This window comes from Empidonax traillii, unplaced genomic scaffold, assembly GCF_003031625.1.
Source record: "Empidonax traillii isolate 1590-97213 ecotype Southwest subspecies unplaced genomic scaffold, ASM303162v1 scaffold3:size4013460, whole genome shotgun sequence".
Taxonomy (NCBI): domain Eukaryota; kingdom Metazoa; phylum Chordata; class Aves; order Passeriformes; family Tyrannidae; genus Empidonax; species Empidonax traillii.
The window spans coordinates 1,862,029-1,889,589 of NW_020955196.1; the positions used below are offsets into that span (position 1 = coordinate 1,862,029).

General features: G+C 38.7%; 1 protein-coding gene across 5 annotated transcripts in view; it reads left to right on the forward strand.

The window, feature by feature from the left end:
* The window catches only part of PTBP3 (polypyrimidine tract binding protein 3), a 54,621-nt gene extending 30,192 nt beyond the window's left edge, over positions 1–24,429 (forward strand). For 4 of the 5 annotated variants that reach the window (XM_027908916.1, XM_027908830.1, XM_027908682.1 and 1 more), the window contains exons 8-15: positions 1,451–1,628; positions 4,774–4,851; positions 5,502–5,635; positions 8,196–8,229; positions 8,865–8,957; positions 9,505–9,721; positions 10,722–10,799; positions 11,487–12,429. In XM_027908916.1, coding sequence (XP_027764717.1) covers positions 1,451–1,628; positions 4,774–4,851; positions 5,502–5,635; positions 8,196–8,229; positions 8,865–8,957; positions 9,505–9,721; positions 10,722–10,799; positions 11,487–11,619 — 945 coding nt within the window. In that variant the 3' untranslated portion in view covers positions 11,620–12,429. Of the gene's footprint in view, positions 1–1,450; positions 1,629–4,773; positions 4,852–5,501; positions 5,636–8,195; positions 8,230–8,864; positions 8,958–9,504; positions 9,722–10,721; positions 10,800–11,486; positions 12,430–23,409 lie in introns of those variants that run through there. The other variant, XM_027908993.1, reaches the window with a different exon arrangement.
* The last annotated feature ends 3,132 nt before the right edge of the window (positions 24,430–27,561 follow it).

The window sequence follows — 27,561 nt, forward strand, 5'->3', positions numbered from 1 at the left end:
GGAACCAAAACCATGTTGCTGATACTAGTGATGGAGCCAGTTGTTTACTTGGTGAATTCATCTCCTCTTTCTCTTGTCATTTACCTTAATTGGAAGGACTGAGCAGAAAACAATCTGAGTTCCTACGCTGTTGACCACCATCCCCAGAGCTTTGAAATCCCATTTGATAACTCCCAATTTACCCTTGCTGTCTTTAGTTTTCATGTGAAACAGCAGCAGGAGGTAATAGTTGGATATGTGGAAAGGCCTTAGCAGTCTTTCCGTTACATCTGTGATTCAAGACCATGGCAGATGAGACCCTATTAGACCATCAGTCAGGTCAGCAGATTGGTGCCTCTGTCCTCCTCAGCAGGGAGTTAGCCACAATAATCACCCACCACTTCTTCAGAGTGATCTGCAACACAGGATCCACCTGCTCTGTTGCTTCACTTGAAGTCAAACTCCAGAGGTTTACACTGGAAAAGAATTTTGAGGTCATGGAGTCCAATGATAAACCTAACACTGCCCAAGTTCACCTCTAAACCATGTACCTAAGCACCACATCTGCACATCTTTTAAATACCTCCAGGGATGGTGACTCTACCACTTACCTGTTCCAGCATATTCCAATGCTTGGTAACCCTTCTCATGAAGAAATTTTTCCTAATATCCAATCTAAACCTCCCCTCAGAAAACTTGAGACCATTTCTTCTGTCTCTTATTACATGAGATAAGAGAGCAACCCCCACTTCTCCTTTCAAGTAGTTGTAGAGAGCAATAACGTCTCCACTGAGCCATTTTTTTATCCAGACTGAACAATCCCAGCTCCTTCAGCAGCTCCTCGCAGGATGCTCCACACCCTTCACGAGTTTATGTAAGGGTCAGTTCTATGCAGTAAGAATTTCCAAATTAGTATTGTTACTAGCACCTAATATTGTGTGTTGAGTGGGAGACAAGTGAGATCAGAAACACAGAAAGTCATGTCATGCATAAAGCTCTGTTTTGTCCAATTGGCACAAAGTGATGTAATACTTATTAACTAGTGGACTACACTGGAACTGTACACAGGATGTTTAGGTAAGGATAGTAGCAGCAGAATTGTCTACCTGGTGTTTAAAAACAGCACTTTAAAAACAGAGAATGAATTAGTCTTTGGATACAGTTGCAAGGTGAAAATCATGGAATGGTAAGCTGGGACATCTTCAACTAGATCAGGTTTCTCAGAGCCCAGTCCAATGGGCTCGATCACCTCTCTGAGCAACCTGTGCCTTGTTTCACCAGCTTCATTGTAAAAAGCTTCTTTCTCATATCTAATCCAGATTGACCCTTCTGTTTAAAACCATTCCTGCTTGTCCTGTCACAGCAGGCTCTGCTAAAAGTACTTGAGTACTGAAAGGCTGCAAATAATAAACTTATAATGGTGGGTGCTCTAATGTGTTTTGAATCTGAAAATGTAATTATTTTTCTTCAGTCTTTGGATGGCCAAAGTATCTACCCTGGGTGCTGCACTCTGCGCGTTGGTTTCTCCAAGTTAACTAGCCTAAAGGTAAAGTACAACAATGACAAAAGCAGAGATTTCACTCGCGCTGATCTTCCTTTTGGTGATGGCCAGCGATCTCCGGACACATCCTTAACTGCTTCTGCCTTTGGTAAGAAACCTTCACTTCTAGTGATAAATACACACTAAGATAGTAATTTTTATGTTGCATTTATGCTCTAGCTTCATATGAAGTTCGTAGAAGGGTACATTTTGCATACATTTCTTTGTGTTAGGTCCAGTAAAATTTGTATGGAAAGCAGAAAGTCCAACTGTAACTATAACATGAGGAATGCTCGTGGGCATAATCAAAGTGTTGTCAAAAAGCTACATTTGTAAAATGCTTTGAAATGGTATAATTAGTAAATGCAATTTAATAAATGTTGCATATCAGAGTGATCAGTGAAAGTCATCACCCATTAACATCAGCTGCCTAAGACTGCTTGAAAATAAGTGTTTTAAGGGTGTTGGCTCTTATTTGAATATATTTTAGGATAACTGCCTGGTTTAACAAAAAAAAAAACTATAGGAAAATTCAAAAGGCCACATTTATAAATGTCACCTTCCAAAAGATAAAGTTTTAGAAGTTTTCTTGAATTTTAGAAGTCACTTCCATGGCACAGAGGAGACAGTTGTCTGCGTGATGTGACACTGGAGAAGACTTATGGCTTAAATGGCTGTGCCATGCTCATTTAATCAGCTTTGCTAATAATGCAAATCACCAAACACATTTTTCTTTCTCCCTAAGATAATCATTAGCAATAATCCATAGGTAAGAGCTACCTTAGCTGTTGAATAAGTATCTAAGTGCTGTCCAGTTGATGAGCACAGTAGAAAGGGTGGGGGAATAATTCCATTTTTTCCTTTAGTTTTCTGTGATGGCTAGGGCAGATACTGGGTTTCCTTTGTTTTTTTGGATAGCTGAGTGAGTTAGCTTAGATTAGAATAAGAAAGTGAGTTACAGTCACTTCTTTCTCAGTTGTTTTTACTGCTGCCCTTAAAGACAGGCCTTGGATCTTTGCATAACGTACAACTGTCTTTATACTCTGTGTTGGAGTGAGGGGAGTGGAATTTGCCATACAGCATTATAGCAATATGCTGTTACAGGTCTAATATATTCTGATTAATTAGACTTGCACTATTTGAAATGTCATTGGAAGGGGAAAAGTACATTTAGAGTAGATTAAGGATGAACTTGCAGAGATAACTTTGTGCTTTTGGAGGATAACACAGGAAAGGTGCTCCATTTCTTCCCCTTCACTCTTCTAGGCTTCTTGTTTTTCATATTACAGTTTTCATTTACTGTAATTGTAAGAACAGCAGAGGTGCTGGTATGAAGAATAGTCTGATGTCTATACCCGAGTTTGTTTATAGTGAAATCACAGTGAAGCAGCTGCACAGATATTTTTCTTTCAAAAAAATAGCTGTAGATGGGGAGAAGCATGCTTCCTATTCTTTCTGTCTGTGGTGACAACATGTATATGTTGTCATTGGCATGTTCTGGTACAGATTGTTACAGAACATGAGAAAAAGATGTGAGTCATGTCAGCATTTCCACTTCCTGTGTTATTACTAGTGGATGTATTTTGGATGGAGAACTATAAGATAAAGCAGGTAACTATCAGAATAATACATCTCTTTTTTTCCCTAGACTTGAAGTTGTCTTAATAGCAAAAATGAACTTTTTTTTCTATTAAGTTTTGGGTTTGGTGGAAAAGATACTGCACTGTAAACAAGCAGATTTTGTGAATATTTTGCACTTAGAGTTCTTTCACCTAGTGAGCATAAGCAGAGATACATGAATTAGCTTACTTTGAAAGCTAGCTGCTAGCCATGAAGCAAATGATTTTGCACATTAAAGAAAAAAAAACAAAAGCAACAAAGAATTCCAGATCTTTCAGCATTAGTTCAGTTTGACAATTTTTACATGCCTGATTTTGGTATCGGTGTGCAACATGCAGGTCTTACTTGGCAGAATAAAAGCTCTTTATCTATTTCTTTGTTAATGTTTCCATTACCATTTTTAGATTGTGAATAAGTGATTAATAACTGTATTACCAGAACTTGTCAGTATAATGCACCAGTGCATGTATTTCAAGAACACAATTACTTGCTTTGATGTGATAAATGTATTCTGTTGTTTCTATGAAAAGACACTTTGTTGCCACAGATAAGGGGAGGTGTAATGTGATGCAGCATTCATGAATGCTTGATCTTTGGTGTCTGTTCCATTTGTTGCTTTTGTAATTCATAAAGGATACTTATGGTATTGTATCAAGGACCGTTCACTAGTGAATGTGGCTGTATTTTAATCAGTGGTGGAGGTTTGACTAGTAAAACAGAAATATTACCAAGCTTGTAGGATGTATTTCTTCATTATACATGTCCCATTTTAAAGAAAAAAATCTGGTGTTTGCTAACATATGAAAGAATTCCCAACTCAGGCTTGTACCTAATTGCCTCTTAGAACACAAGTTTTTGCCTTGGGTAGCACTTAATTCCACGTACTAATGTGGAACTCACTGAGCCATCTCTGAGGCTTGAACTGCCGTAAGTTGCAATTCCAAGTCTGTTTCATGCTTATGATTTCCAGAGGAACCATAAAAACCACTGGTTATTTGTGAAGTTATGCAAACTGGGAATGTACATCTCTTTAAAAAGCAAAATACATATACTTTATGCATCTCAGCAGCTAGTAAAATTCAGAATCTCAAATTAGAATCATAGATTCATAGAATTAACTGGGTTGGAAGAGACCTCCGAGATAATCAAGTCCAACCCTTGATCCAACCCCAAATTAGTTATTGTTTGTCTTGTTTAGATTATACTCATTTTAGAAATATCCAGGACATAGTTTTATCTTATCATGGCAAAACATCTTTGACTGCCTTTACCTTCAGCAAATTTCTAGAATGCATATCCATCACATGACTAAAAACTGTTGAACACCACAGACATATTAACTTTATTGGATACTAGTCTATGCTATGCTTTCCTGTTCAAATTTGTCTAACTTATGTTTTACCCAAACTTCATTTTAGAGAGGGACATTGAAGCTGACCAGAATATTTGCCTTCAAAAGTGGCTGGAAATTGTCTATGTAAAACATAGTATCTTGGGATTTCAATGAGAGATTTTAACACAAATGTTTTATAAGACGTGTAATCACAAAGTCAGCTGATTCTGAGTCTTGAAACCTCTTTTGTTTTCCAAAATTTTTAAAATCTGTTTTAATTAGATGTGTCTGCTCTCTCTAGCCACTCAAAATACGATATTGGTACCATATACAGGAGCTACTGGATTTGCCCAACCCTTGGGCTTTCCTCAAGGTGCTGGTAAGTTTGTGTTTTCTAAAAATGTGATATTTGTAGTTATGGCTAGTGGGCTATCTGAATATACCTGCTTAAAGCAAATTGTTTTCAGATAGAGCAATCAGAACACAGTATCCCTTAGAGTAATTCTGTATCTCTTTTTCATATCACTCAGTAAAATTACTTTCTGTAATAAAAAAAATATACTGATGTAGTTTGTAGCTTAGTAAAAAATTAAATGCTATAGTAAAGATTACATGCAAGAGAAGAAACTAAGCATCTAAGAATTCTAAGAATCATAGGACTACAGTGACATTTAATGCAAATACAGGAAGTCTCCCCTTTCCTGGCTAGAAAGTGAGAAATAAATAGTTTTTTTAGACTGAGTGATCTTTTCCTTTCTAGCACAGGATAAACATCTGTACTGAATTATTTTTCTTCTTTCTTGGACTACAATTTATGTCCCCTTTCGTTTGAGACTATTTGTGTAGCTGAATAGTTCTTCATTTCTGAAAGGGAGGCACTTCTGCTTTATTGGTCAGGTACTATTAATAACTAAATTGCTTAAAAGCATTTTTAAGTTGAATACTGATGTTTTTGCCAAACATAATCTGCTTTTCTCCTCTTTCTCTTCCACTTTGAGATGTCAGGTGATGCTATTTATACCCTTCCAGGTGTTTCAGTTCCAGCTGTTCCTGGACTGTTTGGTTCTCTCACAGTTGCCCCGTCAGCAGTGCCTGGACAGATTCCTGCTATTACTGGTATTCCAGGAAATTCTGTTTTACTAGTCAGCAATCTCAACCCTGAAGTAAGTTTGATTGGTGGAACTGATGCAAGTAGCACCTTGTACCAACTGCCAGAATCCTTCTTGAAAATGGATGTTGGCTGAAGGAATACGAGGAATTCTCTATGCTGATAATGTAAAAAACAGGGCAGCTCTATACTTGTTTGAGGTAGTTTGTAATAGTGATGAGGGTGAAAAACTCCAGCTGTCAGTGAAAAGATTCCTGAGACAATTTTCTTTAGGAAACCTATGTTAGTAGTGTAGCTTGTAAATAGAAGGAAGTCTATGGTAAAATGTGAGAAATGTGCTTCTATGTGCTGCTTTATCTGTAACGAGGGCAAAGAATTTTTCATTTATTAAAAACCAAGGAATTAGAAAAAAGGGAGGGAAGAGAAAAGGAGAAGAAAGCATGCCAAATCAAGTACCTTTCTAAACATAGATAGGATCTTTCTAGTTTTGCACCTTTTCCCAGGTTGGAAAGGAAACACAGGTATGCTTAGCTATTGACATCCCCATACATCTGTTTTTAAAAGTGAATATATACACATGTTCACTTTTCATAGTACCACCCAGATTTTGTTTTTTTCATGTGTTGACAGTAAAATTACCAAGGATGACTTGGAAAGTTATTTTTGTAGTGGAAGTGACATAGGCTATCCTATAATCTTATTCCTGTTAGTCAGAGATTACAGACTGATCTGTGCTTAATTTAAAGCCATGTACATATTTAAAAAACCAACCAAACAAAAAACCAAAACCAAACAAACCTCCCCAAACAAACAAAAAAACAAAACCAAAAATCAAGCTCTGCCAAGGCCATGACTTAAAATACAATTCCGCTTGATTGTTGATAAGCAGTCCTATTGCAGCAAAGTAAAATTCTTGTTTTACACACTCAATACATTTTACTTAACCGTAAAACTGTTAAAATTAGGAGTGATGGCAAAATAGAAGCTACCTTCATATTCTGAGGTTTAAAAATCTGTTGACCAGTTTCTTTAAGTAACTGTTTTGTTTCTGTTTTTGTACAAACAGCCAAATTCCATGGAAAACATCAAAAGAAACAGCTGCAGATAGGGCTGTAAGACAAGTGCCTTTCTCTTTGATTTGTCAGTATATCATATCAGTGAGTCTCTGTTGAAGGTTGTAATTGTGCTTCCTGTGGCTGATTATTCAAGATGATTCTCTGAATCTAGTGTGCTTCTTAAGAATAAGCACATGTCAAACATAGGTTAGAGCTATTTTTAGGACATTGCTCCTTTACATAATACTAACAATATCTAAGGAGTCATGTAGAACTTTGTGATGTAATGCATTTCACAGTATCAATGCATTAAATAATGCTCAACTTCTTAAAAGTTATAAAGTAATTATAACAGCATTAATTGTTGGAAATATATTTCATGGCAACTGCGTAACACTTGTCCTTCTGTAGTGGTTGTCTGAGCCCAGTCACTTCTTTTTCTATGTATAGAAAATCTTATTAATCTTATTTCAATTTGCATTTCTCCCCTATTGCAGAGTTTCAGTGTGCACTTGAACATTTCCATGTGACTTTTAAATTACCCGGTTTTGTCTTCCAAAAACTTTTTTTTTTTTTTTAGTAGGAGTATTGTGGTCTCATTTGGATAAGAAGTTTTGTAAAAACACCCCTCTACACTGAATTAAAATATTTAGGCCAGAAAGATAAACTCTTGATGAATTTAAATTTCATATTGATAGTAATTGTTCTCTGTTACTAAATGCTAGTGATAAATGGGTATGGGCTTGCACTTAGGCTGCGGTATCTTCCTTTTTTGAAAAATTTAGATATTTTGTTACACATTTCAAATGTTGTGAGATGAGAAGGAATAGGGCTAGAGAGTGTGAGTAGTGCTTCTGATAGCCAAGTATTTTTAATACTCATTAGTGGCAAAACCTTTGTCTCAATTGAATAAGTTTTGGCTGCATTAGGGTGTAAATGATCTTTGGTGTTTGGCATACAAGAATTTAATTGAACAGCTTCTGTTCAAACACAATTTAAATACCAATTTCTATGAGCTTCATATTTAAACAGTTAAATTGTATGTATATCACTTTAGAACGTCACAGTCATCATCTAAATGGATGGGGACAAAATTGAAAACAAGGCAAACACATTTTGAAGCAACTAGGTTTGGTTTCATAGGTGTTACCTGCTGTTTACAAAATACAAAGGAGTTCTTGAATGTCCTTTTCTATTTTTAGTTTAGAAAATATTTTTCATTTTTTTAGGGAATTAGCTGCTAGCTTAAGAATAAGTTCAAATAATGAAGCTACTTAAAATATTAATAACTTCTGCAGCATGACACACTGAGTCTTGAGTGATGAAAATGCATGAGCTGAAGTGTTAGCTTGTTTAAATATTTTACATGTGCATTGCAAATACATACTAACAAGAGTGCCATACACTGTAGTTATTGCAGGGAATGGCTTTTGGAGGGACAGGTTTACGTATTGGTGTGCGGTATTTCTTCCATTCTTTTTGTTTACCATACACTTATGGAATAGATGTCTTCTTTTGCATGGCTTTAGAAATAATATACTCATTTTATCATTTAAACAGGCCATCACACCATATGGACTTTTCATCCTGTTTGGTAAGATATGTCAAATATCCCTTGAGAAACCATAGGGCTAGCATTCTTTTTATTTATTTGACACATGCTGGTTAATTCAAGCCTCATTGTTTTGTCCATGTCCAAAAATGCACAAGAGGGTGCACTGGTTTTAAAATTACAGTAATTTGAGTCAGGAGTTATAGGACACAGATACCAAAAAAAAGGCAAAATATTTACAGTGTCAGATGAATTTCAGGGTGTGGTCCAGTTCATTTGCTACAAAAATGGGAAGACAAAGTAGGAGGAAAAAATAAATATTGCATCAGAGGAAATGCTGTACAGGATTGGCTCATACATTAATGGCAGGGGACAGGTTTTGGCATAGTAATATTTTAACATGCCTCTGTTAAGGGGACTTTGACAACTATTGCACTAATTAAAAGCTGAACATAAACATTCAGTTTTATGACCAAGATCCTGGGGGGTTTCCTCCATTTTGGAGACTCAGAAAATAATATACAAACTTTAAAACTGTCCTTCATACTAATATTCTAACCAAGCTGTTTAATGAGATGATTACTCTTTGTAAATCTAATGTTAATCAAAAGAAACGGAATTGCCCTTCTGCTGCTTGTAATAGTGCTATGAGAGATTTCCTCTCTGTGTTTCCACAGGTGTGTACGGTAATGTACATCGTGTGAAGATCATGTTTAAGAAAAGAGGAATTGCTTTGGTCCAGATGGCAGATGCAACCCAGGCTCAATTAGGTATTGATTTTTAAGGCACGGTTATACTTCAAACTAGCATGAGCATAATATAAAGGAGAAATTTGCCCTCTGTCTGTGGCAAGCATAAACAAATTAAAGCCATCACTGTGCTGCATTACTACATACAAACTTTTCCTTACCTATGTTGATAATACTCTTAGTGGTTTAAAAACTAAGTTCCTATGAATCTCAGTCTAGTAAATAATAGAATTAAAGCATCATACAATTTTCCTGTAGTTTACCTTAATAATACATCATCTAATTTTCCTGTAGTTTATCTTATATCTAGCTATTTCATAATAATCCACAGTTCTTTACTGAAATACTGTTTTGCGTTTTTGTTGCATTTAGACTGGAGATTATATTCCATCCTTGTACTTGTTTTAAATATAATGGTGTGGCATAACCCGCCTAGTAGACGTGCAAGTTGCAGTTTAAATTTAGACTGTGAAATCTGGCACTGAGTAGAAAACAATATTAGTATTTAAAGAATCGTCTTTTCTTCCCCTCCATTTATTCATGTTCAAATTACATTTCCACTCGTTAGCTATCAACCACTTGAATGGACAGAGGCTTTATGGAAGGGTCATGCGTACTACTCTTTCAAAATATCAGACAATTCAACTTCCTCGTGAAGGGCAAGAGGACAAAGGTCTGACCAAGGACTATAGCAATAGCCCTTTACATCGCTTTAAGAACCCTGGCTCTAGGAACTGCCAAAATATCTTTCCTCCGTCTGCTACTCTGCATCTCTCCAACATCCCGTGAGTATCTACATGTGTGATTTTCTTGGAGAGATGTTTTTTAGGTTGCATTCTGAAGTTACAAAGTCTGACATAAGCTTTACATTCCCTTGGTCTTCTTTCTACTGTGGATCATTCTGCTGTATAATTAACAATAAGTTAGTCCTTTAACTGTCCTTTTTTTATCATTAGCAATGAGGACAATTGTCTGAATCATCTTCTTGATGAGTTTTAATCAGTTGAATTTTTACCTATTAAGTTCTGTGTTACAAATTTTTGCAAAGCTTAAACATGTGTTTTGAGATTACGTACCGGAATTACATTGAAAAAAATTTGTCACTGACATTGTTACTTAATATAGTAACAGTTTTTAATAATTCTTACGCTTCTAAAAGACTAATTTCTACAGAATTCAGGTCTCTTTCATGGAGAGGAAGTTGTAAAAAAAAAAAGTGTTAAGCATGGCGTTCTTTAAGACTGACACAATCTATTTTTTATATCTACAATGTTGTCAACAATGTGTGGAGTAACAGCCAAACATAAGTTTTTACAGGCTTCGATTGTTTGGCAGCTGTGCAGGGAGGGAGAAGAGGAAACTATGGAATTTGGTCCAAGTAACAAAGGAAATTATAAGACACTTAGAAAATGGCTTTTTGAATAAAATAAAAAGCCTCAGAACTGAAAATACATGAAGCACAGTCACTCAAGTTTCAAGGTGAAATGTATTCATGAAGGTACTGATTCAGACCTTAAGAGAATTTTATGCAGTCTGAATTTAACTGAGAAAGAAATGGGGTTGGATGAAAAGCAGTATAGTGTAGCTGAAATAATTTTGTAGCACAAAGCCAAGTTGTTGGGCTGAAGTGTTGACAAGGTTTGACTTGGTTGGAGATAGTTTTTGCTGTTCAAATTTAATTTAGAAGCCAAGATTGAGATCGTGATATTATTATAGAACTCTGTGCTGTTCTACAAGTTGAGGGGGGTTTGTTTTGATTTTGTTAAAAATTTTTTTTTCAATTAGGCCTTCTGTTACTGTTGATGATTTGAAGAACCTTTTTGCAAGTAAAGGATCTACTGTGAAGGGCTTCAAATTTTTCCAGTAAGTTCTCTTGTAAAATTGCTCAGCAAGCTTTCATCCTGGAAGATGGCTATTGCTTTTTTGGCACAGTCCATGTATTTATAACTATAGCAGAATTCCATGTACATATACCTATAGGCAAAAGCGGTACACCTATGACAATTTTAATGATAACTTTAATCTTAAAATTTTAAAGGAGATGCTATATTATCATAATCAAAAATATGCAGCCTTTGGACAAATTCCATACATGTTCAAAGTAAAGTAAGTTTAAGGAAAGTAAATGCTCGCTTCTTTAAAAAATACAAGCTGTGTATATGTAAAATGTCGTATAAAAGTTGACAGTGTCTCTGCTCTAACATTGATTGAGGTCACTTGACAGCATTATTTTATCAAAATCATACCTGCTAGAATAATCCCATCTATATGGACAATACAAGTGTTTCCTAGAGGCCTTCAAGCCTTATTTTGATCCAGTTTTTTGAAGTCCAGTGTAATGAAACAGTGGCATGGCTTTAGGCCATTTTTGCAAAATTTATATAGTTTTGTTATCTTTACATTTTAGCAGGAGCATAACTAGTTCTGATGCTTTTGCTATACAAATGTTCAGTGTGTGTGATATGGCTGAAAAAAAACCACTTATGTGACTCTTTGTCTTGGCTAGAGAAAATTTGGTGAAGATTAATAATGGTTTTTATTGTACTTCAGGAAAGATTGCAAAATGGGTCTTATCCAACTGGGCTCTGTGGAAGAAGGAGTTCACGCTCTCATTGAGCTTCACAATCATGACTTTGGAGAAAACCAACATCTCCGAGTTTCCTTCTCAAAATCTACAATCTGAATTTTCTATGCACTTTGCTTTTAAGGCTTCATAGCAGTTTTAGTAAAATCTTCAAATACAGACTGAGACAACTGAGACCAACTCTGTCTTTTAAAAGAAGCAGCTCATTAATACACAAAGAATTACATGATGATCTTTTCTGATTCTAGCTGCAAGTATGTGATCCATAGAAAGATTCTTCTGTGAAATAGCTTTAGCAACAATATTTTTCAAATTTCCTACTTAAAATTATATTTTGAGAACATCCTTTAGGTTTTTATTCTCAATCACCCTTAGAAAACATTTTAGAATACTTTTACAATACACCAAGCAAAGAGTATTATTAACAAAATGGTAAATTTCCACTGCGAAGATTAAACACTAATTTGAATGTGAAATAGTTCTCGAGTTGAAGAAAAGCAAGCAGTGACTGTGAGTATCCTCTAAATAGTATTTATGTTACCAGGGTGTGGGTTTATACTTTGGCAGATCTTTACAAATAACTTGTTTATAAAAATAAGAAGTCTGTGCTGTTCCTACAGATTAAATTATTAGAGAAAAGGCAGTGCCTTCTCTATGAGGAGTAAAAGGTATTTCACAAGTTTCTTCAAGATACGGTATCAGAGATTTAGGTTGACTTAACCATGGAATGGAAGTTTGTCCTATTTTTACTATGAAGTGATGTGTAATCGTACTTTGGAGAATATAAAAAAGAAAGTAGTTGGGATTTAAAATAAATTTTTGCATTCCTCTAAATAATTGTAATAATTGTTTACAATCTTAGGGAAACTATTCAGGTCTATGATGGTATGACAGATCTTAAAGAAGTTATTTTTGGGGCACAAAAAAAAAACACCTAAAGAGATTTTTTTTACCACTATACTTAAGTAAGTGTGTATTTACCTGATTTCTTATTATGTGCCTTACTATGTGTGTAGTTTAAAATAGCTTAGAGCGTTATCTGAAGTGTCTGAAAAATCTTGAAAAAATATTGTGGGCTTTGTGATAATTCTCTTCTTGGTCTTTTTAAAAACATGTTCCTTGATACTTCAAGGTATATTTTTTTTATTAGGTAATTCTCTGAATTCTAGTTTCCTGTGGTTTTTTATAGTGATTGGATATAGATGGAAATGAGGTTTAACTCACTATATAATCACATAGGTGATTCTTTGAATTTGCCTAGTTGCGATTGTCTGATGACAGTACTTTGCTGAAAAAAAATTCACATCCAGAAAAAATACACTAAAAAAACCCAAATAAACCTGTACGTAAAGGCCAAAGAGGAAATTGACTTCAGTTTCTGGACTTTATCTGATTTTTTGAGGGGCATTGTCTGTATCAGAATATTCTCTTTTGGGTGTCTGCGTCTCTTTCACAGAATCACAGAATCAGCCAGGTTGGAAAAGACTTCTGAGACCATTGAGTCCAACCCATGACCTAATACTACTCTGTGAACTAGACCATGGCACTAAGTGTCACATCCACTCTTATCTTAAAAAGCTCCAGGGACAGTGAATCCACCACCTCCCTGGGCAACCCATTCCAGTGTCTGATTACCCTCTCTGTAAAAAATGTTTTCCTAATATTCAACCTAAATCTTCCCTGGCACAGTTTAAGACTGTGACTTCTTGTCCTTCTGCTGTTTGCCTGGGTGAAGAAACTGACCCTCACCTGGCTACAACCTCCTTTCAGGTAGTTGTAGAGAGTGATGAGGTCACCTCTGAGCCTCCTCTTCTCCAGACTAAAGAACCCCAGCTCCCTCAGCCTCTCCTCACAGGACTTGTGCTCAAGTCCCTTCACCAGCCTGGTTGCTCTTCTCTGGACCTGCTCCAACCCCTCAGTGTCCTTCCTGAACTGAAGGGCCTAGAACTACACACAGTACTCGAGGTGCAGCCTAACGAGTCTTTGGTAACTATGTTCCCCTCCAGGTCCAACAAAGAATGGAGGTTTTCCTTACCTCTCCTTTAGCTGTTGATGCATTTATAAAAACACTATTTATAAAAACACTTTTTGTTGTCCTTAACAGAAGTGGCCAGATTAAGTTCGAATTGTGCTTTTGCCTCTCTGATTTTCTTTCTATGTTCCTAAACACTTCATGAGTTGCCTGCTTTTTTTCCAAAGGTGATAGACTCTTTTTTTCCCTAATTTCCTGCAAAATCTCCCTGTTCAGCCAGGCCAGTCATCTTTCCCAGTGGCTCGTCTTTTGGCACACAAGGACAGCCTGCTCCTGTGCCTTCAAGATTTCTTTCTTGAAGGATGTCCATCCTTCCTGGACTCCTTTGTTTTTAAGTGCTGTTTCCCAAGGTACTCTCTGAACCAGCCTCCTGAATAGGCCCAAATCTAAAAAATTTCCAGGGCAGAGGTTTTGTTGGCACCTTTCCTTACTTCACCAAGTATTGAAAACTCCATCTAATGTCGTGGTCATTGTGCCCAGACAGCCTCTGACCACCACATCTCCCACCAGCCCTTCTCTGTTTGTAAACAGCAGGTCTAGCAGGGCCTCACCCTTGATAGGTTCAATTATCAGCTGCAATAGGAAGTTATTCTCTGGGATACTCTAGGAATCTCCTAGACTGCCACTTCTCTGCTGTGTTGTTTCCAATAGATATCTGGCACGTTAAAGTCACCCACAAGAACGAGGGTTGGTGATTTTGAAACCTCCACCAGCTGCTTGTAGAATAATTCACCACTCCTTTTATCACAGTATTGAACTTCAAGTAGTAGAATGCTATCATTCTTTCCTTTGTAAGTATGAAAAAATATTTGATACTGAATGTTGATTTCTCTTTGGGGAACAAGCTGAGATGCAGTTAGGTTTGATCTTGAATGTACAGATGAATATTATTGATTTCTGATCATATTTTAGAAAATTAACTTTCATTTTAAGATATTTTTCTTTCTACAGTTTCCTTTTAAATAAAATAATTTTAAGTAAATATAATTTTACTTTACCACATTTTAAAGAGGTATTTCTTTCAAACATAGTGTAGTGGGTTGACCCTGGCTGGATACCAGCTACCTAGTAAAGCCACTCTCTCACTCTCCCTCTGCAACTGGATAGAGGAGAGAAAAAAAACCAGTGAAGGATTCATGAGCTAAGAGCTGGGAAAGGTCAGTTACTGATTACCTTCATGGGCAAAACAGACTCAAAGTGGGGATATTACTTAAATGTATTACTAACAGGATAAGAGACAAAGAGTGAGAAATAAATCTTAAAAACACCTTCCTCTACCCCTCCTTCCTTCCATGTTCTCCCTCCTCCCAACCAAGGGGTGCAGGGGGAGAGGGAATGGGGGTTGCAGTCAGTTGTTGTTTCTACCACTGCTCAGAGAGAGGAGTCCTTCCCCTGGTCCCCTGGTCCTGTGGGGTCCCTCCCACAGGAGACAGTCCCCCACAGTGTGAGTCCATCCCTCAGGCAGCAGCTCTTGCCAAACTGCTGTCCGTGGGTCACTCCTCCATGGGGTGCAATCCCTCACCAATGAGCTGTACCGTCGTGGTTCCACCACAGGAGCCACAAGTCCTACCCAGGAAAAACCTGCTCCAGCCTGGGCTTCCCTCTGCATGGGCTGCAGGCCTCCAGCAGGACCCTGCTCCTTCTTGGGCCTCCCACGAGGTCACAGCCTCCTTCCTGCATCCACCTGCTCCAGCGTGGGCTCCTCCATGGGCTGCAGGGGGGTCTCTGCACCCCGATGGTCCCCCATGGGCTGCAGGGGCACAGCTGCCCCACCATGGGCTGCAGCACGGGCTGCAGGGCCTGGAGCACCTCCTGCCCCTCCTTCTGCACTGACCTTGGGGTCTACCTTGGTGTTCCCATGTTCTCACTCCGCTCTTCCCTGGCTAGGATTCTTTCTGTGAAATGACCCGCTGTTCTTAAATATGTTATCACAGAGGCGTTTCTGTTACTCCTGATTGGCTCAGCCTTGGCCAGGGCAGGAAGCCCCTCCTGGAGCCAGCTGGCATTGGCTCCATGGCACAGGGAAAGCTTCTGGCAGCTTCTAACAGAAGCCACCTCCTAGCCCCTGCACCAAAACCCAGCCACAGAAACCCACTACACATAGTATTTATGTACTTCTAATTACTGGAGAATTTGTTTCAGTTGTAATGTTTTGCCACTCATTCTTGTTGTTTTTTTCATTTACTTGTATGACTTGTGTGACTTTATCTTTCTAGAAGAAAGAGTATGTTTCTACCATGTTCTGAGTATTCTGTAGTAAACTTTTTCAAATTTTTTCTTTGAATTATTTTTGCAAAATCAGCCAGATACCAGCTTACCTTCCTTTAATGCATGTTAGTTAGAGATGTAGTGTTAAAGAAACTTCCCTGTCTGACCACCTAGGAGCTACTCAGGAAGTCACACTTGATCCACCTGAGCTAGGATTGAAGACCTTTCTCAGCTGAACAACCCATACTCACACAGGCAGATGAGGTTTTCTGACTGACTTGACCCCATGTTTCCTAGGGCAGCGTCTCAGATATCTTGATCCTTAAAATAATTTAATCTTGGTGCAATAACAAAATAACACCTTGAGCTGGTGCCTTCAAGGAGAGACCTTGAAAAAAAAGTACCCTGGGCTTTTATATACCCTCACAGTCTAAGGGCACAAAAGTCTGGAGGTCCTTGGCCTCTGCTGGGTTTCTGTGTCCTTGAGTGTCTGGTCCCCTGGCTGGGCCACAGATCCCCAGGCCCTCTGTGCAAAGGGTTGGCAGTTCATGGCCTCTTGCCTCAGGCTCCCACCACCCAGAACTCAATCTATAGCACCCCTGAGCTACCTATACTGAATGGACTCCTCAACAGTAGCAGCCAATCTTACAAAGATGGTACAAGACATCTATACAGCAACAAAAGTGTGCTATTGATAGTACTGACAATGTTGACTATACCTATGTAAGTCATACTTACTTACATACTTACATATGTAAGTAGGAGAAGTGCTGTACAGTGCAACTGTGTAAATACACAGAAGGTACTGGAAAGTTCAGTTGGCTTAGGAATAATATACATGTGTTATCTTCTGGATTTCACATAATCATAGAATGGTTTGAGCTAATCCTCATGAGGTTCTTACAGGCCCACCTCTCAGTCTGTCCAGGTCCTTCTGGATGGTGTCCCTTCCTTCCAGTGTGTTGACTGTACCACACAGCTTGGTGGTGTCAGCAAACTTGCTGAGGGTGCATTCAATCCCACTGTCCATGTCACCAAAAAAGGTGCTAAACAGGTCCAGTGCTGATATGGACTTTGCTGGAACACTGTTTGTCTCTGGTCTCCACCTGGACATTGAGCCACTGACCACAACTCTTTGAGTGTGACTATCCAGCCAATTCCTTATGCACCTAGTGGTCCACCCATCAAATCCATGTCTCTGCTGTTTAGAGACAAGGATGTTGTGTGGTACAGTGTCAAATGCTTTGCACAAGTCCAGGTAAATGACGTCTGTTGCTCTTTCTTTATCCACTACTGCTGTAACCCTGCTGTAGAAGGCCACAAAACCTGTCAGGCATCATTTACCTTTAGTGAAGCTATGTTCACTCACCAACACTTCCTTATTTTCCATGTGCCTTAGCATAGTTTCCAAGAGCATCTACTTCAAAGTCTTGCTGGAAACCAAAGTGAGACTGACTGACCTGTAGTTCCCTGGGTCTTCCTTACTTCCCTTTTTGAAAGTGTGGGCTATATTTCCCCTTTTCCAGGAAAGCTTTAGCTTTCAAAGAATTTGGCTCATTGGACAATGACTCTGTTTTCCTTCCAGGCTTCCTGTTATTACTTCCACCCTCTGTAGGTTTCCTTTTTGCATTTGAGTTTGTCTAGGAGCTCCTTGTTCACCTAACGCCATCCTCATGGTTTTGCCTGACTTCCTCTTTGTTGGGATGCATCACTCCAGAGCTCAGTGGAAGTGATCTTTGAATATCAACCAGCTTTCTTGGGCCTCTCTTCCCTCCAGTGCTTTATCCCATGGCACTCTACCAGCCAGATTCCTGAAGTGGTGGAAGTCTGCTCTCCTGTAGTGAGCTTGCTGTGCACCCTCCTTGCTGTCCTAAGGATATTGAACTCCACCATTTCATGGTCCTTGTGGTCCAGGCTGCCCTTGAGCTTCACATTTCCCCCCTTGTTGGGAGAACAAGATCAGCTTAGCTTACCTCCTTGGTTCCTCTATCACTTGGAGGGGGGAGTTACCATCAATGCAACCTCCTGGATTGCTTATGCCATGCAGTGTTGACAGATACTGGGATGGTTGGGGTCAGGAGGATCAGGGCTTTTGAATGTTAGGCCCCTCCGATCTGTCTGTAAAGTACCTCATTTGCTTGGTCTTCCTGGTCGAGTGACCTGTAGCAGACCCCCACAATAAAGTCACCTCTTCCTGTCCTGCCTTTAATCCTGAGACATAAGCTTTCACTCAGCGCCTCATCCATCCCCAGGTGAAGATGCATGCACTCCAGCTGGTCATGGACATAGAGGGCAACACCAGCTCCTTGTCCACCTTTCCTGTCCTTCCTAAAGAGCCTGTGTCCTTCCATTCCAACACTCCACTCTTTGGAGCCATCCTGCCACGTCTCTATGACATGCCAATGGGATCATAGCCCTACATCCGTGCACACATCTCTAACTGCTCTTATTTATTGCCTATCTTATGTGCTATTGCCTTGAAGTTGGGACCCCAGTGAAGCTGACTTATTGTCTAGAATTCCTTTGCTCTGTGGGTACTTTCCTGCTGACCTGTGATCCCTCTTCAGGCTCTAGGCATGTATTGCTGGCATCAAACTGCTAAGAGTGGGATGGACTGAGGTTCACCTCCCACTGGCACCTTTAGTTTAAAGCCCTCCTCACTAGCTTGGTAAGCCTGTGACTGAAGTTGCTCTTCCCTTCCTCTGAGAGATGGATCCATCAGCCGCCAGTAGACCTAGTTTCTCAAACCAGTCTCATGGTCCAAGTCAAACTGGGTACCAGTCCCAGAACCATTTGTAGACTGACCAGATTCAACTGGCCCTTTCAAACAGCTCTCCTTTGACTGTGAGGACTGATGAAAAAACTACGTGCAGAGACTTACATTTTTTTAATTTAAGAAAAATCTGAGCATGGATATTTATGATGTTTCCTTTTTGGTTTTGTGGCACAACTGTTGTGTATCTTTTTTGATTCTTCTATTTCTATTTCTGCAACTGAATTATTCTGGTCAACTTACTTTCAGATTTGTGTGTGTCTTAAAGATGCTACCTGTTAGGGACATCTGCTTTTACAAGATGTGCAGACAAGCTTCAAAGCTAACTGTACATCTTAATGTTTCCTTTGCAGAATGAATGGATTAGTTAAGGCTAGTTTTTCTCATGGGATATTCTGCCTTGAATAATTAAAACCACAGACATAACCCCTTCTTTATCCAAATGCGTTGTTACTGAAGGATTGTGGAAAAAGGAATAATTCTTATACTTTGTGCTTGACTCATTTAGTGCCTGGCTGTAAAAGCATAGTTACATCTCAGTTCTTGGTTCTCTAAAGCATATTTTAGCAAATCCCTTGATATCTGTGAAGAGAGTGGTATATGGGAAAGCATGATACTATTCTACAGATTCTTAGAGTGATATAGGATGAAAAGGAACCTCTACAGGCCTTAAACCTACCTCTCACTCAGATTACAGACAACTTTGAGCAGCTGTCCGAGAATTGTCCATGTAAATTTTCAGTGTTTCCAAAAATGGAGTTTTCACAAATTCTCTGTTCCTGTGTTTGTGTAATGGTTTGGACCTGGCTCCCTGCCAAATGCCCAAAATCACAGTAACAACCCCTTCCCCCTCCCTTCTTCCCTTAGGGCAAGGAAAAAAAAAAAACCATAAAAAAATGGAGAACCTGAAGTCAAGCTAGTTATATAAAAATATATATATTTACGTATGTTACAGTTATATACAATTAAGATGCTATGTACACAGCAAAGGGAATCCAAACAGTCCCGTCTCCCCCTCAAGGGAAAGGGAAAGGGGAAAAAGGGATAAAAAGGGACAAAAAGGGACACAGAACAGATATACACAACCAAACCTAAGAACTAGCAAAATAACTAGCAAAACAAATCTCACCACGTCCCTCAAAAAAGCAAGATCTCCAGACATGGCCAGCATTCTCCAAATCTCCCATGTGGCAGACCAGTGGTCACTGCAGGCCTCAGCCTTAGATAAGCGAGACCAACGCAAGGACCCGCTGCTCACAAACCTCACCAGAAGAGAAGAGAGTGAGGTCTTCAATCTCCAACTTATTTATGCTCTGGTTTACATAAAAATCATATAGAATACTGTTGCAGTTATTAATATAATAAATAAATGTGTCCCATAGGGACCATGGTGAACACCGGTATGATGAGTAACGAATGTGTCTTTATTCAAACAGTCACAGCTTAAACAGTAGTTTCAAATGATCCCAGGTAACGTCCTAAGCCAATCCCATAAAAGCATTCAAGTGAGCATGTGCAACAGATTCTTAGAACTACAACTCCCAGAAGTCCCTGCGGCACGTGGTGTAATTAGACCCCACAGAATACTGGGTACACAGCCACTTACTTGCTTATGAGCTGGTTACCAGGAAGGCCTAGACCAAAACCATGACAGTTTGGCAGTCCTTACTGTGAATTTGCTTCCCTAATATATAGTTACACTTTAATCCTACTGCATCCTATACAGGTGTGATGGTTCGGACTTGGCTCCCTGCCAAATGCCCAACCCCCCAGTAGCAGCCCCTCTCTTCCCCCCTTTCTACTTCCCCCAGGGCAAAGGAAAAAAACTATGCAAATTGAAGAACTTGAAAACCAAGCTAGTTATATAAAAAATATATTTTATGTATATTACAGTTAAGATGTTATGTACACGGCAAACGGGAATCCAAACACCCCCCGAAGGGATAGGGAAAAAGGGATAAAAGGAAACAAAAAGGGACACCGAATAGATATGCACAATCAAACCCGAGAACTAGTAAAATAACTAGTAAAACAAATCTCACCACGTCCCTTAGAAAGCAGGATTGGCAGACACTGCAGCACTCTCCAAGCTTCCACGTGGCAGGTCGGTGGATGCTGCAGGCCTCAACCTTAGATAAGCGAGACCAATGCAGGGACCCACTGTTCCCGAACTTCAGCGGAAGAGAAGAGAACGAAGGCTTCTCCTCCCTTCTTATTTATACCTCGATTTACGTAAAAATTGTATGGAATACTGGGAACACTGCCCCTTCCTTGGTTACCAACTGGTAACCAGGGAAGGCCTAGTTTAAAACCACCACAACAGGTCTGTTGCCTTTTAACCTGTTAACTTTGTAACTCCCAAGAAGAATTGGGCTTCATCTTCTCTATACTGTAGCCTTGAGTTGTTAAAGATAGGTTTATAATTTCTTTAAAATGTACTATTAACTTCTGTTTAAATCATTTGTGAAGTATCTGATAAGTGTAACCTGGAATTTGTACTCTAAAACACTAGTAGGTACTGGAAATCCTTGATGTAGGTACTGGAAATTGTAGAGTTCTTACTCCCCAGGAAAGCGGTCACAACATCAAACCTGACAGAGTACGGGAAGCATTTGGACAGTGCTCTCAGGCACGTGGTGTGACTCTTGGGGTGTCCTGTGAAGAGCCAGGAGTTGGACTTGATGATCCTTGTGGTTCCCTTCCAACTCAGCATATTCTGTGATTCTATGACTGTGCCTTTGTTTTTGTCATGGTCACGAATCAACTCTGGTTTACCTATGATTCCATTTTTTTGATGGATGCATATTTGGTTCAAAGTGTAATAAGGCCTTTTTAACAACCCAGGAGCAGCTAAGTGCCTTTTCAAATGATCCTTGGTTTGTTGTATAATGGTAAAACTTCTGCTTCTTTGAATTTCTTCAGAAGTCTGTAAACATCTGAACAAATTTCCTAAACTTTGATCGATAATTTAATGCAGTTGCCTTGTCTGCTAGTCCTCAGTTGCACTGTTGTTGCATACTGGTAGATTGAGATCCTTCTTATGCTGAAGATACTCCATTTCTCTGTGAAGATTTGCCTATAGGTGATATTTTCTGATTGCAGACAGCAAACTTGTGTTTGTGTGCCAGGAAATCTATTAGTGTTTGTTGATAATACTACCATTGAGGTTTGTGTGATCAGTTATCTTGCCCTCCTCTGATTCATGTCAGTAGGAAAGTGGTAAGTTCTTTTTTTATAAGGCATGTAGACCTACTACTTGTCATTTTATGCTGCTATAGCTATGTCATAGTTCTGATTGTAGCAAGGAATTTTGTCTTTCCTTTCCCCTTTTCCCCCCCCTCCCCTGCGTGTGTGCTGTTAACGAACAATTAGATAAACAAAGGAGTTAGCCTGGGTCCTAAATGACCAGACATTAGTCGCCTAGCAACGAAGAAGGAGGAATTGGAAAAGGCCAGAGTGTGTGTATGGAAAGGGGTGGGGTTTGGGGTTTTGGAGCTCAGCCCTGGGGGGTTGGAGCTCAGGCTCGGGAGCGGGAGGAGAAGGCTGCAGCACGCAGGAGAGACGGGCTAGTTTCTTCTTTGTCTTTTCCTGTGGGAGAGGAGTTTTTGCTGCTGTCTCTCTGCGCAGCTGTTTTGCTGGTTGCAGGCTTGGTTCACTGCGAGATCTTCACCGAGTCGTGAGTTTTTCTTCCATTGGGAGAACTTTCTGTTTCCCTTCCCCTTCCCCCCTCCTCCCTTGCCACCCGGCGGCAACCAGGGATCCCACAGCGCCGCCTGGTAACGGGTACTGGACATTACAAGTTCTACTCCTCCAGTGATCCAACAGCGCCACCCGGTGACTACTATAGAACATTACAAGTTCTGCACTTTTTGATAACTCAACAGCGCCACCTGGTGAATGGTATGAGACATTACAAGTTTTTGCATCTCCAGTGACCCGACGGCGCCCCCTGCTGACTGTGGCTGGAACTGCACAAAGGGTGCTAAAAATTGAACTATTTGATTTTCTTTTTTTGCCAGTTTTATCGGTTTTGTTCTTGAAGGGGATTATTGGTGGGTATAGGGGTATTGCTTGGTTGTTTTACTTGGTTTTTTTTTTTTGTGTGTTCCTGTTAATACACACATACCTTTTAATAAAGGGCTGTTATTTTTTTTCCTTTTTCCATAATTTGTTTTCCTTCAATCGGAGCCTCTTAATTTTGGATCTATAATTGCTAGGAAAGAAGGTGTGGGTCTTTTTCTCCTAATCCATCCTCAGCAAAAGACCTTTTGTCTCATTTAAACTGAGACAAGCTTATACTTCTGTTTTTCAAGGGAGAGGTCAGCTGCTTACAAAAAGCATTGTTTTGCCTTAATCTTTGGCTGTGGTATGTTGTTAATTAGATCAGAACTACCAGACTTAATATTGTTACTGTTGTGCTAAAAGGATACTGGTCAGATTGCACAGAATTTTTTTCTTTACATTAATTTTGTCTTCTGAGGTTTTGTTTGCTATATACAAGACTGATTGCCTACTCTTTTTAAAGCAAATTCTAACAGTTAGAATGGAAAATTTCTGAGGTACTTAACTTCAGGGTTTTATTACCAGGGGATATGATACAGGAACAAAACTGTACCAAAGTTTTTGTGCCTTCAGAAGTTTTATATGTAGGGTTTTTCATATCTGTTGCTGTCTTAATTATAATAAATATATTTTCCCCTCTGGAAATTGTATATGTATATTGTTAGAAATTATTGTTGTCCAGTGACTATACAAGAAGTGAATTACAGTTATTTCAATACAGATTTAATTTCCCCTCTGCCTTTCCATTGCAGTTTTTTCTTTTGTACTGCAATATGCAGGAATTCAAGCATAAGCCACATATTTCCAACTTTAGGTAATAGAAACAGGTACCTGGAGCAGTCCTAAAAAAATTAAATAGTTGAAGATCTAAATGAAGAAAGCTTTTACCTTGGCAGACTAATGTCCTCACTGTAAGCAGTTTCTCGGGTCTCAGAAACTCTACAATATTTGTGAGTGGGAAGCTACCATGCATAAACTTCATTCTAAGTACTTTCCAATTAATTTTGAACGCGTTACACACTTTCTGCAAAAGTTCACCCTAGAACTGCAGCAACACAAGACAAAGGTTGTTAACCAAGCAGATTCTTGCATCGGAATGTCAATTCACTATCTGACCAAAGACTGTTCTAGTTGTACTGAGACATGTGAAAAACTTGTTTTATCTCATAGTCCTTTCTGATGGAAAGACCCAATACCAAGTGGACTTTGTTTGAGATTTCTGTTGGTGATTGAAACAATGGAAAATGAGATTGTAATGTGAACCAAATGGTGTGAGATAAGGCAAAAGGTTAATGGACTACTTTTAGTACTGTATTCAAGACACAGAAAACATGTCTAAGAATTGCTGTCATTCCCTCATTTTACATGATCTGTTCATAAGTGTTCCCTTTCAGTTTATAAAAATGTTTATGTAACACAAGAAAATACTGTAAATATTTGCAACATCATGGTTTTTGAGTTTGTTTTTGTTTTTTTAACCTGGCAAAAAAGTGTTCGGGGGAACAAATGGAAATGTAAAATGTTTTTTTATAAAAAAGATTGTCTGTATATTTTAATAAGCAACAGCTTTCATTTGTAAAGTATCTTATGGCATTGCCTGAAAAGAATTCCATGTCTGTTGAGATGACTTAAAAATGAAAGAAGATATAAGATGTATTAAAGAAACCTATTTTGGGACTATGTAGTGCATGGTGAATTTGATTATGCTGTAATATATTCTGTTTGTTTAGGTTAGCGTGTTTTCTGATAATTTAGTAGCTATACCTATCTCTTTTCCTAACTAGTTGTTATAGCATGTCTTTTAATAAATGTCATTACAGTTGTACTCTCTTAAGTTCTCCTGTGTTCTTGTCTACTGCTTTGGGTTTTTTCTTGTTTTATAATTGCGCAGCTAATAATATCTTATTTTCTTATCAAAACTATTTTAAGAAGGTTAGTGCACATCTTCAGCAACAAGTACACCCTTGTGTAGGACAGAAATTCTTATTTTCAGTGGGAGGGGAATCTATTCTACAACTCAGAGCCAATAGTTTAGACCCTTTTATTCTGGCATCTGAAATTCAGGATTGCTGGTAAACAGACAGTAGCCTAAAGCAAGAGATACAAATACATGTGTGATGTGGGGAGTGCAGCCCCTCTTTCTGATCTAAAATTCTCAGCCAATCTGGCAGGCATTTAATTGTCTGCCACTCAGTCCAAGCCTAGCACATCTTGAAGAATCTGAAGTCTCGTGCATATACTTAATGACTAACTGTGTTTCAAAACTAGGACTAGAGCACTGAGCAAATTTAATGTAAATTATGCTATTACCAATCTCTGAATGTAGATGCCTTTGTAGGGAGAAAAATCTAACTGAATTTATGCTGAATTGTAGCTTTCAGCAAAATACTTATTCTCCAAAGGCTAGATATGAAGTTCTCATGTGTAATTCTTTATTTTGTCCTTGATACTTAAATATTTGATGAGCATTCTGGGGAAAATGTTAGCTTTTGGTGGCCAAAATCTGGCTTCATGTTTTTTGACCAAGTCTACCTGAGAAAGTGTAATAGGAAAGTAGAATTCCTGTGTGTTGTCTTCTCCCCTTCCTACATAACAAAAAAGTAAATCCCATCTTGAATTCTTGTCAGCTGTTCTAATCCTGTGATATAATCACAAGTAATTTTGGTTTCCTAAGCAGTTAATATAAGTGTCCCTCTTGGAAAATGAAAATCGCTTTTAATTAGAATAAATATAAAATTTTCAATACTTGGAAGCTGAAACAGTAAGGGCAGTAATTGCTGAATTTGCCAACATGTAAGATCTCATATGGTTTGTATCAATCCTAAATGATTTCTCTATAGCCCCAGGCCTCACCCATTTACAGAGATGGAAAGAAGATAATGTGTGCTTTAAAAATAAAGTAAAAATTTCCACTTGCATTGTTTAAGTGCACTGAGATATTTGGATATGAGTTATTCAGCATGTAGCAGGTGAGTACAAGGACATGTAAACAAAAGATATGAAAGTGGAAATTATACGGTAGAATATGTAGATGAGAAAAGGCATGGGACTGCTAGAGGCTAAGGGGAAAAGACACTTCAGAGTAGTGAATCTTCACAGAGACCATCTCCAGACCAATGCTTTTGCTGTCAACCGTAAACTCGTCACAGATGCTGCAAAATCCCAACAGAAACAGTCCGCTGACCAGGAGAACACTTTACAGTAGTATTAAGGTAGCAATATGAGTTGCGTAACTCCGAAAGAGTTCTTCTAAGGAGAGTAATGCTTTAGTCGCAAGTTATATTTGCCACTTAGTCTAAGCCAGTAATGCTTTTAGGTCCTGTTTTTCTGCTTCAAGTGCAGCTGGTCAGTGTACATTTGAGAGGATCAGAGCTTTTAATGCAAGCAAAGGCATACCTTCTGTAGTACCTCCATTAAATCTACTGTGTCAAGTGTTTTCTAGCTGTGGTTTAACTAAGCCTTCCAGTACCTAATACAAGAAGGTTGGAGAGGGACTTTTCACGAGGGCTTGTAGCAATATGACAAGGGCAAATGGCCTTAAACTGAAGGAGAATAGGTTTAGATTAGATTTAAGGAAGAAGTTCTTTGTGATGGTGGTGAGGAACTTGACAGGTTGCCCAGAGAAGTTGTGGACTACCCATCCCTGCAGGTGTTCAAGACCAGGCTGGATGGGGTTCTGACTAACACTGTAAAGTGGAAAGTGTCACTGCTCACAGCAAGCAGGTTGAAGTAGATGGTCTTTAAAGTGCCTTCCAAGAACTGCCATTCTATGTATAGTTTCTTTTGTATGTGCGTATTATTTGTATGATGAAGGGTCTGTAATAGTTCTTATAGGGGACTTTGTGTTATGCTTTTTTTCTTCCCTCCAGAGCCCATCTAGGTCTGAACAGCCACATTACTCAATGCTTGGAAACTTTTCTGAAAGCAGACAGACTAAAGGATATTGCTTAATACTGCAGGCTTGCAGCTCTGTGGTTGAATATGGGTTCTGTTTCTACCTTGCTGTGATGCTACCCAGCACACACCTAGAGAATATATTTGCAAACACTGTTCAGTGAGTATCACTGCCTGTGAAAATAAAAATGAAGCTTTTTTAAAAAATATTATCTTAACACCAAAATAATGACACAAGGTTGAAGAAATTAAGATAACTGCTATTCAGTGCTGTGAATTCTGTTGATGATCTGGGAAGAACTGTCTGTAGCTCCATGAATTATTTTAGTAAGTGCAATATGTATGGGTGTCGGGAGGGAGGGTTGTGGATTCCTTTCTAATTAACAACTCACAGTTAAGAATTGGCAAAACATTGAAGTGAGGTTTAGTTCTTACCAAAGAACATGGCAATATCAATAGTCGATTTTTCAGCATTACTAACCTGTTCTTTCCTTCTCTTTCATTTCCACTTCTCACCTATGCCCAAATTGTCCAAAAGCAGTGTGAGATTTAGTATCAGCCATACTGTGTATTCAGCAAAATGTCATTTCCATATATGCTGAATTTGCCCCATCTGGTCATCAGACTTGGAAGTATCTTCTGAATTGTGTAATTATTGTTCCTCATTTTTGAAAGCTGTAAAAATTTCTGTTTAAGGGCACAGTAAGTTTCTGAAAAGTGTTTGCTACTTAAGTATTCTCTTCTATTACATCTGTTAACTGAAAGTGGTTTCCCCACCTTCCTTCATATGTGATGTTTGGTTGTCAACATACTCTTTTCCTTTTTGTGTGGATGCCCTCAGTATGACTGAACATCTTAAAATTCTCTCTTGCTGAGGCTTTAATTATCTTGACAAAAGCATAACGCATTCATACTGTTGCTCTATGTGATTCAACGAGTTTACCCTCTCAGAGCCTTCATTGGTCTACCAGATACTGAACTGGTTGAAGATTTTGGTAGAAGACCTCTCCCAGTTGTTGAGTGCATTTAATTTCAACAGTAAATGACAATGCATTATGCTATTTGAGTTCTT